Consider the following 18059-nt stretch of genomic DNA (forward strand, 5'->3'; position numbering starts at 1 on the left):
ATACAATATTGTAATGCTAGTAAATTATTTTGCTATTTTATGTGTGTATTTTGAACAAATGTTCTGATACCTGACAATTAGTCATGAACTGTATAATAACTGTATGGTAAGTCATTACCAGGCACTAAATAAGTGGGGGCTTACTTATATGTATTTGCTAATTTTCCACTATTTTTAACAGAATGTCTTTTTACTAGTTAAGCTAAACATATGCATCATTGTGTTTTCAAGTTCACAAGTTTTCTCAATTTTCATATAGTCTGACTGAAAAAAAGCCCAAAAGGTGAAAAGAAAATGTGTCGAGTTATAAAGTGTATAAGATTTCTTTATATTAGAAATGTTCCCTCTATATGCCACTACTTAGTGCAACAAGTTGCAATATATTTGTGACTGGTAATGCAACTGTACAGCTGAAACATGGGTATGCAACACAACTTTATTGAAACTCTTGAAGCAACATCAAATTTACAAACAAGGAAATGGGAGCTCCTTGAACATAAAACGATCTTTTAGAACCAAAATGACAGGAAAAACCGATAAAGGGACTCGACTCCCAATGGTTGGACCAGCAGTGGCAGGTAATTTTTTTTCTCTTTTACAGTCATTATAAAAAGATTTTCTCAGGAACGCATTGCCTGAGTACTGCCTCTCGACACTCCCCTGGGTCCCTGTCCAGCTCCACGCTTGTAGTTTTGTTGATAACCATCCTTTATTAATAAGAAGGAGGAAAAAAAAAACATTTTAGAAACTCCAACAGACAGCACATAAAGATGCTGTGGAAGGTCTAAAAGTATCTCTTACCCTCTGGTAGTTGCCATTTGAGTAATCCCGAGGTGTGTTGAACTGAGTCTGTCCATACCCAGAGTTTGGAGTGTTTGCAAAAGGAGGACGATAACCATCATAGCCACCTGGAAAATAAGATTGTAAAATTGTGAACAAGAATATGGAGCTAAACAACAAGAACAGACTCAAGGCACTGCAGGTTACAATTCATGTGAAACGTTTGACACGTCAACAGGTCTAGCGCACAAACGTGACTGTGACTATTACCTCTAAATCCATTTGATGAGCCTCTGTAACCATTGATCATGCCCCTGGCATTGCGGGGACCCCCGCGAGACATGCCTCTGCTGTTATAGAAGGACTGAGGTTGCCGGTTGAAGCCTGGGTTCTGACTGGGTTGCTGATGGCCTCCTGATGGGTCTGGGGAATGAAAGGCACCAACTACAAAAAAAAAAAACACCATAAACCATTTTCCATCCATAGTCACACAAGCATGAAACATCTGTTTGACCAAATAAAAAAATAAGTAAATAAATAAATAAAAAAAGTACAATATTTAAAGCGATACTGGAATGGAAACATGCCTACCAGACTGCAATTGTTCTGGCTGCATCTCAGTCTGCTCCACAGTATGCGGAGACTGGCTGGTGAAGGACGGGTTGTAACTGTTCTGGTACTGGTTGGCTTGGTTCAAAGACTCCGTGTCATTAGAGGGTGGCACTGGGGCATTGAGGTTGAAAACCTGTGGGGAGAACAAGCACTGAATTGTGGTGACGCCAAACCAGAGGAAAGGTCAGGGGCTCATTAGGACTGAAATCAGTTACTCATTACTTCCTGGAAACAGCTGTATAACAACAAAAGCCATAAAACTGCAATTTCTAATGGAAGCGCATTTTACATGTGTGCTCAATGTGTGTGTAAAAACAAAAACAAACCAACAGTGAATGAGTGCTTACGCACAGTCTTACCGTCTGCATTGATTGGAATGGTGCTGCATTGACATTGATGCCAGTGCTGTGCGGAACTTTTGAAGCAGGCTGGAAAACCTGTGTCTGAGAAGCAGAGGGTGGAGCCTGCTCTGAGGACAGGGACAACGAGTTCTGTTGATGAGGGGAGATACAATAAAATTAACACTACTGTACAAGGTCTATTGGCTCAGTGACAGATACTGGTCGTGTGACCAAGTACTATGGTCAATAAAAAAGTAATTTAATAAAGTAAAGACAGTGAATTCTTTCAACAAGTGGGTTTACCGGGATGGGATCGATGGGTTCTGTTGAAGGTCGAGGGTCCGGCGTGTGTGAAGTCTGATACAGTGGGGGTGGTGTGGCAGAAACGATAGGGACCTGTAAACATGCAGAGCAAAAGTTAAACATGTTCTATTTTAAGATTTCCCGCTGGAGCCTAACCCCATCAACACATCTCCTGACCATCACTTACTTGTGCGGGCTCAGGTTGGACAGGAACAGTGTTGGGTTGCGATAGCCGGGACTCTGGGTGGACTAAGAAGATTTGAGTGTTGTACTTTAATAAACAATAACGTCCACTGTAGGTTTCTAGTTAAACACATCAGTACACATAAGATTTACCTGGTGGACAAACCATCGGTGGTAGGTCCATGTTCTGACCAGGTTTCATGGGCTGTGCCGATACAATTGCTGGGTCAATGGGTTGTCCATCAAATTCCAGCATAGAGTCCTAACGAAAGAGGTGATTAATTTAAGACTTGAACGTCTACAGTAAACAGTCATTTTAGCACCAAGTCCTCACCTGCATAAAGTTGTACGTTCCCTGCATCTGCGCCATTAGATCCTGCACCACCTGCTTCCTGACCATGGGGTCAGTAGGTGGCACAGGAGATTGCAGGTTCATAGGGTGGGTCTCCAGGGCAACAGGGGTAACTGCAGTCTGCACAGGCTGCTGCATGGCATTGACTGCCTGGGTGTGAAAGCCAGAAATAATGGATGAATGAGAAATGAGGAGGACTAAATGAAAAGCGCCAGTCACGCCACAGGAAATATTATACAACTGAGTGAATGCAATAACTACAGATGATTACAAACAGGGAAAGAACTGATGAGCCTAGGCTAAACCAGCTGCTTGTACTTAGAAGAGAGGCCAACATAAATAATAAAAATATTAGCTCTAATTCTGAGCATCCACACAACATGTCACAATGCAGTTACAGAATTTATCAACTAACTGGACTATTAATTGTCCATCGTCTCAAGGGTACCAACAGATGTTCCAACTATATTTATATAACACAGGGAGTGCAATCATTCTTTCTAGGAAACCACAGGCTTATCAACTTTGTCTAACTGTGTCTGTTGCCAATGACATCACAACTATCATTATCAGCGCTGTTGCAATCTGATGGTGTGTACGACTCTAACCATGAATGACTGGACAAACATTTTACAAATACTCGTCTTCCAAAAACTGTCTGAATATCCTACAGGCAGTACAAACATAAAACAAAGAGAAGGCTGGTGTCACAGTGATACCTCACTCACTTGTTCCAGGTTCAACATGGTGAAACATTATAACTACAAGGCTTGGCCAATAATTAACAACACTGAAATTATTTAGAAATATAGAAAAGCCCTTGATGCATACCTCTGTTTCCGTGGTCCACTCATCTCCCTGCTCCTTCTCACTGCCGCTGTAAGTGCTGTCTGGAATGAACTGTCTATTTACAAACTGGAAGAGAAACAGCACACATCATTGTTTTAATTAATTTAGTTATAATAAACTGATCTGCATCTCAAGACTTTACTAGAACATTATTCTCACCTCTGTTGTTTCCACTGCAATGGGCTCTGTAAACTCCTCAATAATTTCAGTTTCTGTGAAGAGAAAAGCTTTTTAAGAGAAAGCAGCGATGAGATGCATTATGCACAGGGACTTCAGAGTGGCTCAAACCTGGATCAGCCGGCTGCTCTTGTGACGATTCAGCTACGGCGGCTGCGACTGGCTCTTCTTCCTCCTCACACACCCCGTTTTGGTGCGATGGTACGCGGTCAAAGTAACCACTCAGCAAAACCTGGTCCAAAGTCTCTCTCAGTGCTTTGTCTAAAATATTAACAACATAAAAATAAAAAACATGCTCATGAATCAACCTATTAAGCTTCAATATAGTATAACAGATCTCAGAACTAAATGTGAGATGTGTAATACAATGCATTTAAAAAAAAAAAAAAAAAAAAAAACAACTTGACACAGAAACACAGTTCAGATTTTCAACATTCTTGTGACACATACTAAAAACCATTTCTTTAAATGTTGTATTTTTAACAATAATCTTAAGTTCTGCTTATAGGAGCCTGATTGCGCCATGAATCCTTTTCTGGCAACTCAAACAAGTACAAAAGCATTTCCTAAACTAACGGTTGATCAGATTAGAAATAAGCTATTCTTACAATCAACTGCACTAATTCACTGGAAAAGCCCTCAAGCTAGCACAGGTATTTCCACTTCACTGTTAAGGCAGAGCAGTTACTTCCAGACAGCCTGATGCCTTAGGCCTCTTGAACAAACACCCTGAAGCCTTGAGTTGTAAATTGTTTTTTGGTGCCACTACTGTGAACTGGGTCACCAGTAACACACTGGGGCACAGATCTGACATGTGGAATCATGGGCGACAGGGCCATTGGCATCTTGCCCCACTGCTGACTCAGGATAAGCCTAGAGCGCTTAGCTCCCGAGCAGAATGCAGCAGTGCGAGTCCTGAGGCCAGACCGCTGAGAATGCAGTACACCAAAAGCCCCAAGCCCTGATTATTCCCCATCGCAGCACTGCATGCAGACTGCATTAACAAAATGTTCATGATATGTTAACACATAAAGACTAGGCTGAGCCTCTATTCACTTAAGACAAGAAGCTATTGTTCAGAGTTGTTACCGTCTCCATCTTCCTAGGATTAATCAAAAGTATCTGTTAAATTACTTACAGCCAGCTTTTGATAAAAAGCTTGCTGGTGACTGTTGTCACCAACCATCTGATGAAATGTTCTGCCAACAATTTTCACCGCCAGCTGGGCATCTAAAGCAAGCAGTTTTGTTTTCAATAATGATTACACCTTCATTTCCTAAAAATTACAGTATAGCTTTCACTATAAATTATATTATGTTAATAAGACAGAAAATGTCCTTTGAGGTCGTTTGGAGTCGATGTCTTCATGTAGTCTGTCTTGTTAGTTTAACAGTTTTATTCTCTCTCTCTATAGAAGTTAGGGTTCACTCACATGTTGTTCCAACCACAGCCTTGTTCTTCCCTTCCAGCAGATCCCAGAGGTGCACAGATGCTTCTTCATACTGATTAGACAACCTGTGAGAACATAAATAAATTATATGGACCATCTCGTAAAAAATGTGCAGGAGGACATCTTTTGCATTTTAAAGGTTCAACGGATAATGTGACTTAACGCCTTAGACCAACCTGACATTTTGGTCACGGTCTGGCCCCACTAACTTGTAGAACTCATCAAAAGCGGCAAGGTCTGTATCTGTAAGTAGTGGCGAGCCGCTGACTCCTTGCTTCAGGTCCTGCCGTACAGTCTCATCTCCCAGTCGGTCCAGAAGAAACTGCAGCTCAAGAATTGTCTTCAGCCTTTTCTGCTCTGCCTCCTCTCGTTGCAGCTGTTCTCGTCGACCAGATTTCTTTACCACTTTCTGGATCTTATGATAACATATGCCACAGAACGCTATGTTACTACCTGGCAGAATAAACACTGCAAATAAACCAGAATAAGTCTTACATCTTGTCCTAGTGTAATGAAAGTTTTCTGCAGCTCTCTGGCAAATTCCAAATTATTCATGACTTCTTGGTATTTGGTGAGGGCTTCCTACAGCAACAAACAAAAAAATGTATTAAACATGTCATTTAGTAGAATCTTTTTTTTTAATAGATGTTTAATTGTACCCACCAGCTGGTCCTGATTGAGTCCCTCCCCTTTATTCTTCCTGACTTGATAATCATCCAGCTTGCTCTGTGGATGAACATTCAAAATGTAGCATGAGATCTGTGCAAGACAGGTACATGTTATATAAAAAGGATCTAGAACAAACAGCTGTGAAAAAGCACTCACCTTTTTCTTCTCCATGTTGCGAACCTTCTTGTCAATGATACAGAGAACCTGCTTCAAGACTTCGGACTGTCCACCCAGTGCAAAATTGCCCATTGACCCTGGAGCGGATCCCACCTCTGGGCTGGCAGACTGGTCTGTCCTATTCGCATTCATTGCTGAGGGCATCTAAAAAAACAAAAATTTCAATGGGTTATCGCTTTAACATACAGACTTCCTTATTCAGATGCAAAAAGACCAAAACCGTGGATGTGTTTTTTTAAAAGTCATAGAAGCTCCAGTATATAGTTGCATTTGAGAAGTTACGTTAATCAACTTAAGCTAAACAAGGTCATAGGAGCTGCAACAATTTTTTGGGTAATCTACCAAAAAACTATGTGTATAGAGCAATTATTTGTTACTAGTGACGAAAAAATACCAACCCAGTAACATTTTGGTGTGGTGTTCAGATAAAAGATGATGTCACTGCATGTGGATTCAGGATTAATCAGAAGGACATTTGCTGGTGCGTTATACATCAAACGGTAGAATGAAAAGGCTAAAGTCGAGGCCCGATGAGAAAAAACCTTATGTGCTAGGAAGAACGTATAAATCAGGTGTCACGGACATGTTTGCTATGTAAGCAAAAAGTAAAACTCGAGTAAAAGTGGTGAGGTGTTACTTAATACCAGAAAACACAAATGTCGTTTCTATGAGTAGTGCATTAACTGTGTTAACTACTCCGACGTAAAGGATCTATAACCACGAGGTATAGCTTCGCAACAAGGACCAGAACCATTTTCATCACAGCGCTTAGCTAACTTTGGTGCCAACTGTGTGCTAACCATAGGAAAACACACTCTCCAGAACTCTTCTATTCGACATATATTCTATATACGTGGGTTACGAATCACTCTCTGTAACTATCGGTCCTTTGATCAAGAACTCTCCTTGTAGTTGTTCACTCGTCAGTGTTATAGTAAAATGGCCCTGGCCGCACAGCCGCTAGCACACACCACGAACTTAGCATCTCCCTGCTAGCTTGTCTGGTGGAATCGTCGCGTGCTAGTCAACAGCCGGCCGGGAACCTCGTTACCTCAGCAGCATGAATCCTGATTGACTCACCTCGACGTTTATATATCCACAGGGTAGCTTATTTGCGAATTCTTAGAAAAAGGCCAAGTTGTTTTTACTGTTATGTTGCTTTATTTTGTGTTTCACTCTAGTGTGGGATCCGCCCCGCCGGCCTCACCGACAACTGAGACGGTTCGAAAGACGGAGAAACTCTTTATAAAGACGAATGTCCGTTTTTAGCTATTAAAGTTATGCCTGACTAAATTACCTACAAAAATAATAAACAAAAAATCAAAAGTAGGCTGTTTTTGAACTTCAAATAAAATACAAAATTCTCTAATACAAATGTTTATCAGCATCTTAAACGTGACATAAGTAACTTTTTTAAATGTACTATTTGTGATCAGGCAAATCACTCTACAGCCTTTTGGCAGAAAATCTGCACAATCATTAGCTTTGATTAGGCTACCCCGTGTCCATCCCTCTGCCTTATATAGTATGTTTTCTACAACAGCTGTTCCATTCTGTGGAAGACGGAGAATTATACATAAATATAATAAATTAATGACATAGTAAAATAAATGAATTTATATATGCAGAAATGAAATACTAGATCAATAAATATATGAAAATGTAAAAGCATAAATAAATTAATACAACCAAAAAGTATGTCGCTATTCAAATTTATTTTTGCCTACGTTTCTTCTTTAATTTATTTATTTATGCATTTCGGCATTTTTTAGATCTGTAGTTTTTCATATACCGGTGTATTATATAAGGTCTTAAACCTTAGTTTGTAAAGTGCCCAGACATGACTTTTGTTACATCTATAAACTAAATAGAATTCCTGTGGTCCAAAATGTTATGGTAAATTCTAATCAACAGGGGGCAGTACAGCTCAAGTCTATGAACAGCTTCACAGTACTGATACAGTAAAATTATCATTGAAGTGTTAAATGTCCAGTAGCTCTAAATCTATTACTCGTGCTTATTAAATTACTGTTTGCAGCATTCTCTTTCGTTATAAGATGAGCAAACTCACCCAAAATTCACAGGATTTGTTTTGCCAAATACAGGAAAATGACTGCACAGCTTTTTGATTGCACTGTTCCACTGACGGTGTTTTCTTTTGGGATAATACTGATTACAAGAGGATCCTGAGGGTTCATGAAGTTCCCTTTCAACAAGTGACTCATTTCCGTAGCCTGTTGTATTTCAATCATGCAACAACATTGAACTTGGCCATTAGAAAGAACTGGGTGGTTCCTTGCTTCACCTTTGACCTTCAGTCTCATAGTTATTTTTTAGGTGGTGCAGTAACCAATGTGAGATACATTGTCCCCCCGTTCTGGATCGGTCACAATTCACGAAAAGAATTTTTAAACAGGTCACTTATCAGTTTTTTTCCAGATCAGACAGGAAGCGGCTATTTTTGGTATTGCTGATCAAGGTTTTATGCTATTAAAAGGTCTGCACTAAGGCTAGACACCTCTTTTATATTCAAATATAAGATAATTTGCTCTAATGTTTAGTAGATAAACATAATATACATATGATCATTCGATGAATTTTGCTGTATTAATGCTAAGGCAAAGGTTTAGCTGCGCTCAAATTCTAATGGGCTTTCAGCTCCATCATCCTCTTAGCACCAAGCAGGCAAAACAGGAAGCTGGACATGAGTGAACCAACTTCCCAACAGGTTTTCTACACTCTTAACTGTTTGCTCCCCAAATTCTAACGACAGACATAAAACCAAACAAGGCCTCCACAAATGGCAATAAAATTATATGGCTGATGAAGTAATGCTGCGGTCAGAACTTAAAACCCCTCACTCTGAGAAGAGGGAGGACACATTGAAATCAAGTGCATGTCTGCTATGGCCACAAGCGCAACTTCTTCTGCTTCTTCTGTCATGCCATGATTGTACTATCATGCTGAGCCATCTGTACTGGACCTTTCTATCTGTGAAGCCTTGAGATGGATGCCAACATGTATGTGGCTGTAGGAAATGAATGCACCCCCCCAGGAAAGCTTCATCTATGTGTGCCAGCTGCACATCCTCTGGGCTTTCACTGTCAGCTCCAGGAAGTAGTGGGTTATGGGTGTCATATCAGTTCTGATTTTCCCTTCTCTCGTTTCTTGTAATAAACTTGTTCTTTTCGACATTTTCGTGGGTTGCAACTGCCCCTGTTCCTCCAACGTCAGAAAATAAAAACAATGAACACACGTTCAGCTCTTTATCTTTTCACTCGTCTTGGTTGAATTTGGAAATATGTGAGATGTGCAATTTATTGCAAGAATTATCTTTGATTATACAGATTGAATATGCTGATGTTTAAGCCACTTGTGGCCAAATACGCAGTAATCAGTGTGATCCGATGATTTCTATGAAAAATGTTTTATCGGCTTCAAATCTAGCGAAAGGGAGTTTTTTTTTCAAACTTCCATTAAGTAGATAAAACAACGTCACTGAGCCCCATCATAAACAGCTGAGCCAAATGAAAAAGGCTGTAGTTCCTGCATGGTAAGAGCTTGGTGTCAATGGAAAAGAAACGCCTTTACTGGACAGACTGATGAATAATAAAAATATATTTATTCTTATTTATTTTTCGTATAAGAATAACAGGAAGAACCATAAAAGTTAGAATTTTGAAAGCCTTGCAGCTTGTGTGTGTGTGTGTGTGTGTGTGTGTGTGTGTGTGTGTGTGTGTGTGTGTGTGTGTGTGTGTGTGTGTGTGTGTGTGCGTGCGTGTGTACACTATGACAAAGACACTGGGTAAAAACGGTTTCATCTGCAGATTAAGCATTTGGAGTTTTATCTCTGTGGAGCTGCTTTGTTTTACGCGTGTGTCGCTGGCACACGGCGGCGCCACGCTCACCTCGCTCACGGGCCTTTCTGCTTGGTACCGGTCCAGTGAGCCCGTGGCCGGGGGACGCTTTCAGCCCACGTGCGGAGTTCGCCTGCGATCGAGGAGCGGAGGTGCTTTATCTCGCTGCCCAGTCCAACTGCTTGTCTGCGCCGCTCCCTCCTGCAGGCTTCCCCCCCCCACCCCCACCCCCCGAGGTCCTGGCAGCAGATAAGAGGCACAGCCCACAGCGGCTCTGCTTAGAAAAGGAAATGCTGTGAGGACGTGTGGAAATATCATTGAAAGCAAACGGCTGTTTGGGGACGTGTCAACCCAATCTATCCAACCATGGGAGAACTCAATAATGTGTTATTACATTTAAAACACCTTATTTGTTTAGTACATTATACGTGATATTTATATTGGCGAGTACAGTAAAGTACAGTAGGTCTCTTCTATTATTGGACTAGTTCCGCCTCCTTAGGAGAGGCTTTTGGTTCTTCTCTGTAGGATTTGACTTAATGGGAATGACCATTAATAGGTTCTGCTGCAGTAGAGTGAGAGTCAAGGCACAATCCAGGGCAAAAATGCTGTTTGATGAGTAATTGTACTTTGTAACGCATGAAGTCAGGTGTTGAACCACGCAGACCAGAACCCGTTGCGGGTCCACGTGTTTTATGCCGCCAGGCAGTGATTGGGAGGCCCTGTACTGGACCTCGGGCCCACATCACGCTGCTCGTCATCGTGCCGCCGTTTTGGTGGGACTAAACGAGCTCATTAGTTTCAGTCACGACCTGCACTCACGCCTGACGGAGCAGCCCGCGCGCCGTTCAGCTGTCGCTTTAAGACTCATTTCCCCCCATTGTCAAGCAGTCGTGAGCAGGAAAAGGGAAGCGAAAGCAGAAACCGGGGGGGGGGCGGGGGGGCAGGCACGTATTTAAACACGATGCTGCCGAACAACATAACGGCGGCCGCGTCTTTCAGTGGATGAGCGCGTCCGCAGCTCGCTCGCTCGGCAAAGACGCACAAAGACGCGGGGACGTGCGCGTTTGCTCCCAATTAGACGCGCGCGACGCGTCGAGGCGCCGCATCGTGATCTGAAAGACAGCGCGTGAAACGTGGAAATGTCATCACGCGTTGCAGCCCCAGGAAACGATGACAGCGTCCTCCATCATCGCTCGGCCGCTTAGAGTGATTTTTGCCTGCCTCGCGGCCATTTCGACCTGACTGGACCTCCTGCTGGATTCGTCGCACCGGAGCCCGAACCGCAGGAGCGCGAGCAGGTGCAGCGCGTGTTGGCACCAGGTAGCGGCGTAGCTGGCTGCCGACCTCCGCATCCAATCTGGATCAGGCTGGACATTCAGGAATGGCATCCACTATAGAAAGGAAGACACTGGAAGCCAACGAGTAAGTCCTATAATAATACTTCGTGTTATTTCTGTAGATTAAAACCACTCCACAGACGCGTTCGCCTGTCATTGGTGCGGTTGATGATTAATGAGACCAGGAGTCTCCAACAAAGATAACGAAGTTAATGTCGAAGACAGATGAAGTGTTGGCAAAAAGGCAGCACAAAAGGAAGGAGTTGTGTTTCATTTGTGAACTGAGGAGAGGTGTCCGGGTGCAGAAGAGCCGGGCAGCTGGTTCCACTTTATGAGTTGTTGGTGCAGATTTTACAGATTACGTGTGTTGCCGTAGTTTATTTATTATTAGTAGGACACGGCTCCCTCGTGTGGACAAGATCAAATCGCCTTCGTGTTAGATTATTAGAAATGTAGGAATAAACTGTATGGACTCAGGATGCTGTAAAGCTTAAAGTCATTAGGCTTGTTACCTAATTTACGTCCAGGCTCATATGTTTAGGCTTTGGTTTTATTATACATTAAATATTATTTTTCTCCTGCAGACATTAGTTTTGTGGCATTTTACAAACCACGCGATTAGCGCATGCCATTAACAATTTGTCGCAGCTCAGTAACCTGTGATTTTCTACCTGGCTGCCGTTTTTCCCAGGGAGCCGGTGGACGAGGTGCTCCAGATGCCGCCGTCCCTGCTCACGTGCGGCGGGTGCCAGCAGAGCATCGGGGACCGCTTCTTCCTGAAGGCCATCGAGCAGTACTGGCACGAGGACTGTCTGAGCTGCGACCTGTGTGGCTGTCGGCTCGGGGAGGTGGGCCGACGGCTTTACTACAAGCTGGGAAGGAAATTATGTCGGAGGGATTACCTCAGGTGGGTCTGGTGGTCTACACTTTAAATAAATAGTGTGGCTGCGGCCATCGCTTGGATAGGAATTTAATTTTATATTCTAAACCCATTTTCCTTTAACAATAACAATGAAGCTTCAGTTTGAGTCTGATGAGAGTTCTGTGTGAAACATTAATACATTTATTTAATTTCATAATTTTCTGTTTTTCTATAAAGTTCAGTAAAGCTAATGGTGACCTTCTTATTTATTTATTATTTTTACCTCGTCCCCTTCAGGCTCTTCGGTCAGGACGGACTCTGCGCGTCCTGTGAGAAGAGGATCCGGGCGTTCGAGATGACCATGCGTGTGCGGGACAAGGTTTACCACCTGGAGTGCTTCAAGTGCGCCGCCTGCCAGAAGCACTTCTGTGTGGGCGACCGCTACCTGCTCATCAACTCGGACATTGTGTGCGAGCAGGACATCTTTGAGTGGACCAAGCTCAACGGCAGCAGCATGGTTTAGGAGAGCGACGGAGCCAGTGGCTTCAGAGGGAGTGAACGCTTGATGAAGAGGCGCCTGGTCGCCAGCGAAGGCCTCATCACGTTCACACGGACTCCAAGAGCTTCCTGCTGCAGGAGAGTAACAACGGCTGCACCAGCAATAAGAGACAGTCTGTTTCTAACACTTCATCTCTAAATGCAAAAATATTATTAAACATGCAATAACGTTAGTGCACACTGGGATTATAACGAGACTAAAAATGTGTTGAGTCCTAGTTGCATCACACTCTGCACAAACTTCCCAGTAACATTTTATTTTATGGGTCTGTAAAAATGTTCTTTAACCATTAAACCCTTTTATTAGTTTATATTTGGGATTTATTAAAGCAACTGGAGCATGTGAAGTCAAGAAAATATTTAGTGATTATTTAATTACTTTGGGAGAATTTGATGTACATCTAATTGTTAATTAATAATTTATTTTATTGGTTACACGCTAATTAAAAGAATAAAGTAGAAAAGTATCAGACATTTGTTTTTATCTAACTGGAAACCAGGAAATGTCATTAATTAGAATAATTTATCACAAATTTGAAGACCTATGAGATAAAGTGTTACCAGATTTCACAGTGTAAATGGAAAAGTCTTCATCAGAAGGATTGCACTTCATGCCAGCTTGAAATGGTGGCGCCCTTCAGCGATCGGGGGAAGCCGGGCAATTATTTTTTTTACTGACTGTGGACTTGTTTTCAGCGTCTGATTTGTAATTGTTACGACTTTCACCTTTTGACTTATAAACTTGTATAAATAAATTCTAAAACAGAGAAACCTTTGTTGTTTTTGGTCTGAGTCTCTCAGCAACGCAGAAATTCAAAAGAAACAGCCTGGACAAATATGATCACGTGGTTTAATGTAGTAAAATCAGTCTGGAAATATTGTGAAAAGAGATGGTGGTGTGTCCTGAGAAACATTTAGCATTACACTACTCATGTGCAGACAAGCAACAGTAAAAGCCGTAGTAAATAAGTTAGTTGAAAGTTTGAATAACACATGGTGGAAATACTCAAATAAAACTTGCATTCAGTGTGAGTCTAGAAACAAGCTCAGGGACGTGTTTTATCCACAAGAGGTCACTATATCATGAATGAGTCACTAATGCCCCACAGCTCAGTTCACCAGGTCACATTAAGTCACATTCAAGTCACTTCAGTGCATCTACTCTGGTCTTCATATCTGCCAGCTGCTGTGCTCCCCCACTGCCTTATAGTAATCTATACAGGCATGACATCAGTGATCGATCCGTTCTTGCATGTGAGGACCTCTGACCATGTCCCATTAAGGGTCGACAGCGAGCTGGACAACGTGATCGGGAAACAGTTTCAGCAAAGAGGACGAGAAAAGGCCCAGAAAGAGCAGAGGAGCTGATCGGGCGCCTGATCTGACAGCAGCTCCTTCACAGCAGAGGGAGGAATGAAGGCAAGGCAGGAGTCGCAAACCCACCCAGGCTGAGATGACGTGTTGCTGAAAGACACACTTATGGGCGAACTAACGAGCGTTCCCACAACAGAGAGGAATAAAGGCAGACGGCGGCATGCAGAGAGGTCTGCACACTGAGGAATCTGTGACGTGAGGAAAACGCCCACTACTCGGCGGCCTCAACGACAAATCATGGGGTGAATGACACGTTAACTACACAAACTAATAGAATGAGGCAGAAACCTCAGCGGGCGCCTGCATCTGTCGCCATGGTGACACGGGAGACGTCCTCTCATCACCTCGGTCCAGACGGTTTCCACAGTCATTCACGGGATCAGTTCCAGTAACTCTGCACCGCTGTGACGTTTAGCACGTTAACGTGCAGCAGCTTTCATGTTCTAAATATTCATCATCAGCGCCATCATCAGGTTAAACGGTGCAATAATTACATTTATGACTAATACGCATTAAACTAATGACCATGAGCGCGAGCTGTTTGTGTTTACTGCTAATAGAAAAGTCTTGGCATGAGATGATGCCTGTGCACCAGGGTTCCTACATCATTTACTCTACGGTCACCGGTTCAACGGATGCCGCGGCGCCGGCCAAGCGGCCTGTGTTCCGTCGCAGCGCTCGGCCGCCCTGCAGGCTGAGCTCTGCCAGAGCCCCGCGCCGACCTGCACCCACGTCAGCGGGACTCAGTGGAGCCCTGTGCCTGGTGCGTCGTCCTCAGCAGCTGGACACAAGGCGGGGAGTGCGGTGGCGTGTTCGTGTGCCGAGGGAGGCCTGCTCCGTGTCCGGCGCCCGTGTCACTGCGCGGGTAAAAGCATCCAGCTGTGTGCGTGGAAACCCAGGACACTCTCTGAGGATGAAACCACAGCTTGTTCCTATCAAGGAGCCCCACAGTGAAACATGCGCCACTCGCTGACCTGGCGCTGCTGCAGTGCAGCAGAGTGGACAGCAGAGGGCGCTTCTGGATCAGGTATCTGCCCTGGTGTGTGTGTGTGTGTGTGTGTGTGTGTGTGTGTGTGTGTGTGTGTGTGTGTGGACTAAGCTGGTCCAGGGTCCAGATGCCAGCTCGAAGAAAGATGAATTAGGTCTGAGGCGACAGTGACGCGCCGCGTTCAAAGCGGCGCAGACGTGACAGTGAGACTTCAGCGACACCTGCGAAGCAAGATGCGGTCGCACAATTACGTGCCGCACCACAGCGATGAATCACGGGTGTCTGGCGCATCTGAACAGAATGAGTCAAGTGCTACTGATCGTGCCCGCCGTGGCTTTCACTTGCACTCACGCTTTATCAGACGGGGCTAATTGGGAACACATTCATTCTGCGGCCCGGAGAGATGCGTCCGTCAGGAGCCACATTCCTGCCCCGATTCTCCGATAGCCCGCAGCGCCTGCAGTCTGGATGGAGGAGGAGGGGGGGTGGTGATAGGAGGTGGATAGGTGAGTAAAAAGCGTCCATCCTTTAACTCCCGCAGAACGCGTCCCTCTGACCCGATTAAATATGTGCGGAGGATTTATTAGGTAGAGTCCGTCTAAGACTGAGCTTCTACTTTCACAGTTGTTTTACTCCCACTATGTTTCTTTGCTTTTCCTCCCTTTCATTGTCCTCTTCGCCGGCCATGTGTAGCGATGTGTGATATGATGGGCTCTGTGGTGTTCATGATGTTTACGACTTCGGCTCAGAAGCCTGCAGACCTTTACGTTCAAGCATGAGGCTGCAGAAACTGTGGTGGGAGTAGAGTTTACCTCCTTTGTTTAAGAGCCGAATTATGTAAAAATGAGTTCTAAAAAAATAAAACCACTCATAGTCTATTGTATGTAATGTGTTTGAACTGATGTGACTGAGAGATCCTACAGAGTCAGTTCTTTATATCTACAAAGACGTACAATGCCAGTGCAGTAAATCTGTTTTGACACAATCTATTGTATGTTTTTTGCACATGTTTCTTTGACTGTAAGTTATTTCCCCCCTGAAACGATCCCCATGTGTTTTACAGTGTTCCCAGCTTCTGATGAACTGACTGCACTTGCATTATAGTCTCTGTCCCGCTGTTTTGCCAGCGTAGGGCGTCAGATGGACCATTTCTGGTCCCAGACTGACGCATGCGAGCGGCGGCGCTTCAGAAAAATCAGCTATCTGCATGAGAAGACCGCGAAATATGGGATTCACTGTATGTGCTTCTAAGGACAGAATCACTGGCTTCCTGCATTGTCATAGTTGAATGGTAAAGAAAATGAACCGACTTGACGAATGAAAACATTTTCGGGGGTTCAGTACGACTGTGAGTGAGTGGTTCCACTGCTGCGAGTCAAAGGAGTGAGTCTGTCAAATGAAGAGGAAATTATTACAAAATGCTTGTGAATATATAATTAAAGTGATTAACATGATGCTTTTCTACTCAACAACCAAAAATGCATCCAATTAAAGCATGACAGCATCTTATGTGACACATTACTGCAGTGACAGCAGGCGACCTTTTGCCCTTTGCATCATAGGAACCTCATAAGTTCAGACCCGCTCTCTCTAGATGAGCATAAATACCTCCTGGTATAAATCTAAGGCCGCCTCCCGCCTCCATCTCATCAGACATCAGTGAAAAGGCAGACCATTACCAGGCAGCAGAGCGTAGCAGCGCATTTCTCCGTCAAGCAATCAGCAATGGAACGTCCAATTAAGGTGGTGGAAAAAGGTGGCTACTGCTTCAAACACAGAGCCGGTGCAGATGTGCAGGTAAGTGACCATACCGCAAACCGGCCGCACAGCGCCAGGCAATTTCCCTCTCTAATTGGACTTCCCACGCAATGCCTGCTTCCAATCATAGCAGAGGGGCAGCACAGGGAGGCACCGGCCGGGTGGGGAACCGCACTGGACAGTATGTGAAATGCTTCTTTTGTGGTACTTACGATTGAGCTTGAAACGCCTGCCGTTGTAGCATTTCCACCATCACAAAAGCGACTTTTCTACATCATTCACCGGAAGCGTGATAGAAGCATTAGAGGATGCACGGTGCCACCTGTAGAAGCCAAGGAGGTGAGACCCAGTCCAGAGGCGAGCAAGAAGAAACCCACCCTGGACGCCCACACCCACCCAGGAACCAGGGAGGACGCCCACATACGCCCACCACACCTGAGCCTACCCACACCTTGCACTCATCCTAACTCATGGGGGAGGACATGTCTCTGACCCAGAGTCCGTGTGGCCCCCAGGCAGAACCCACGGCGCCTCTAGAGCCGGCATGCGAGGCCCCATCTTCCTGACCCCGATAAGGGAGACGAACCCCTGAGGCCCTAAAGGTGTGAGTATGTGGTGAAATGTGAGGGACAGTGGAAGACTATCAGTCCCCTGAGGGGCCAGAAGGTTTATCCACTCTCTATTACCTCTAGTAGCCATTTTGTTATGGTTGTGGTGTAAGTATTGAATATGTGTGTGTAGGTAAGTAAGTAAGTAAATAAATAAATAGGCCCTATCTGTATCTTTTTTGTGACATTTTGGACATTTTCCTCTTATTTAACTGGACCTTTTGTCTCTGATTAAACAAAGACGCTTTCCCTCAGTGCTCACCCACCCCATGAAGATGCCACCCACAACAAATAATATCTGGTCCCCATCGATTCTCTACACCTGCTGTTTCGAATCTTCCCCTAATGCTTAAATCCTGGCGATGCCATCCCTGGTTAAGAACTCAACTCTCTGCTTGGAGTTCCTCCCTTTCACAGTCGCCTCACCTGGAACCAATCTGTAACACAATCAAAGTGTCCTAACATGAAAGCCCAGTTCCTCCCTTTGATAGTCCGTTTCTCTCCACACTTGTTCTTTCTCTTCTCTCTGGTAGCTCGAACCGTCGTGTCTGGAAAATATTCAGCTCAAAATAGAGACTCCGTCACTGAACGTTATGCAAATGTCCCTGAAACAATTCACTGGTGCTCTGTCTTTTGCTATTGCAGACAGCAGAATGGGCCCTTTGTCTAAAAATAAGCTCAGCGTAATGAAAACTAAGAGTCTCACTTCTTGATAAATTGAGAACACAACTGCATGGGCCTTGAGTAAATTAAAGTAATAAAATATAACTAGGAGGACAAATAACTTGCTCTGGCCATTCGAGTATCATTTACAAGTGTAA

The 18059-nt window shown here is 44.0% G+C and overlaps 2 protein-coding genes across 3 annotated transcripts; one reads left to right on the forward strand and one right to left on the reverse strand.

Moving 5' to 3' along the window:
- Nucleotides 1–422: 422 nt before the first annotated feature.
- On the reverse strand, nt 423–7135 carry caprin1b (cell cycle associated protein 1b). 2 transcript variants are annotated; one of them, XM_029154482.3, is made up of 18 exons: nt 6974–7135; nt 5873–6037; nt 5711–5773; nt 5543–5629; nt 5224–5462; nt 5030–5112; nt 3709–3858; nt 3580–3632; nt 3403–3486; nt 2554–2721; nt 2373–2481; nt 2224–2276; nt 2037–2129; nt 1752–1883; nt 1372–1525; nt 1051–1224; nt 802–908; nt 423–707 (listed from the first exon to the last, which is right to left on the reverse strand). In XM_029154482.3, exons 2-18 carry the CDS (start codon nt 6035–6037, stop codon nt 621–623), a joined length of 2001 nt encoding a protein of 666 aa, XP_029010315.1. In that variant the 5' UTR covers nt 6974–7135; the 3' UTR covers nt 423–620. The 2 variants fall into 2 exon arrangements, with proteins under 2 accessions (XP_029010315.1, XP_029010314.1); XM_029154481.3 differs by having other exon boundaries at nt 2224–2285.
- Nucleotides 7136–10667: 3532 nt separating this feature from the next.
- Nucleotides 10668–13281, forward strand: lmo2 (LIM domain only 2 (rhombotin-like 1)). The gene is made up of 3 exons (XM_029154682.3): nt 10668–11175; nt 11782–11997; nt 12250–13281. The coding sequence occupies exons 1-3, from the start codon at nt 11135–11137 to the stop codon at nt 12473–12475; spliced, it is 483 nt and encodes a 160-aa protein (XP_029010515.1). The 5' UTR covers nt 10668–11134; the 3' UTR covers nt 12476–13281.
- The last annotated feature ends 4778 nt before the right edge of the window (nt 13282–18059 follow it).

The sequence above is a fragment of the Betta splendens genome, chromosome 6 (genome assembly GCF_900634795.4).
Source record: "Betta splendens chromosome 6, fBetSpl5.4, whole genome shotgun sequence".
Classification (NCBI taxonomy): domain Eukaryota; kingdom Metazoa; phylum Chordata; class Actinopteri; order Anabantiformes; family Osphronemidae; genus Betta; species Betta splendens.

What these genes read in the sequence shown, in the direction of transcription:
- lmo2 (XM_029154682.3), top strand. Translation starts at nt 11,135, where the DNA reads ATGGCATCCACTATAGAAAGGAAGACACTGGAAGCCAACGA. An exon ending in AAGACACTGGAAGCCAACGA is followed by an intron (nt 11,176 to 11,781) that starts GTAAGTCCTATA and finishes CGTTTTTCCCAG; the next exon opens with GGAGCCGGTGGACGAGGTGC. An exon ending in TGTCGGAGGGATTACCTCAG is followed by an intron (nt 11,998 to 12,249) that starts GTGGGTCTGGTG and finishes CGTCCCCTTCAG; the next exon opens with GCTCTTCGGTCAGGACGGAC.
- caprin1b (XM_029154481.3), bottom strand. Translation starts at nt 6,037, where the DNA reads ATGCCCTCAGCAATGAATGCGAATAGGACAGACCAGTCTGCCAGCCCA. An exon ending in TCATTACACTAGGACAAGAT is followed by an intron (nt 5,463 to 5,542) that starts GTAAGACTTATT and finishes TGTTATCATAAG; the next exon opens with ATCCAGAAAGTGGTAAAGAA. An exon ending in TCCAACCTGAGCCCGCACAA is followed by an intron (nt 2,130 to 2,223) that starts GTAAGTGATGGT and finishes GCATGTTTACAG; the next exon opens with GTCCCTATCGTTTCTGCCAC.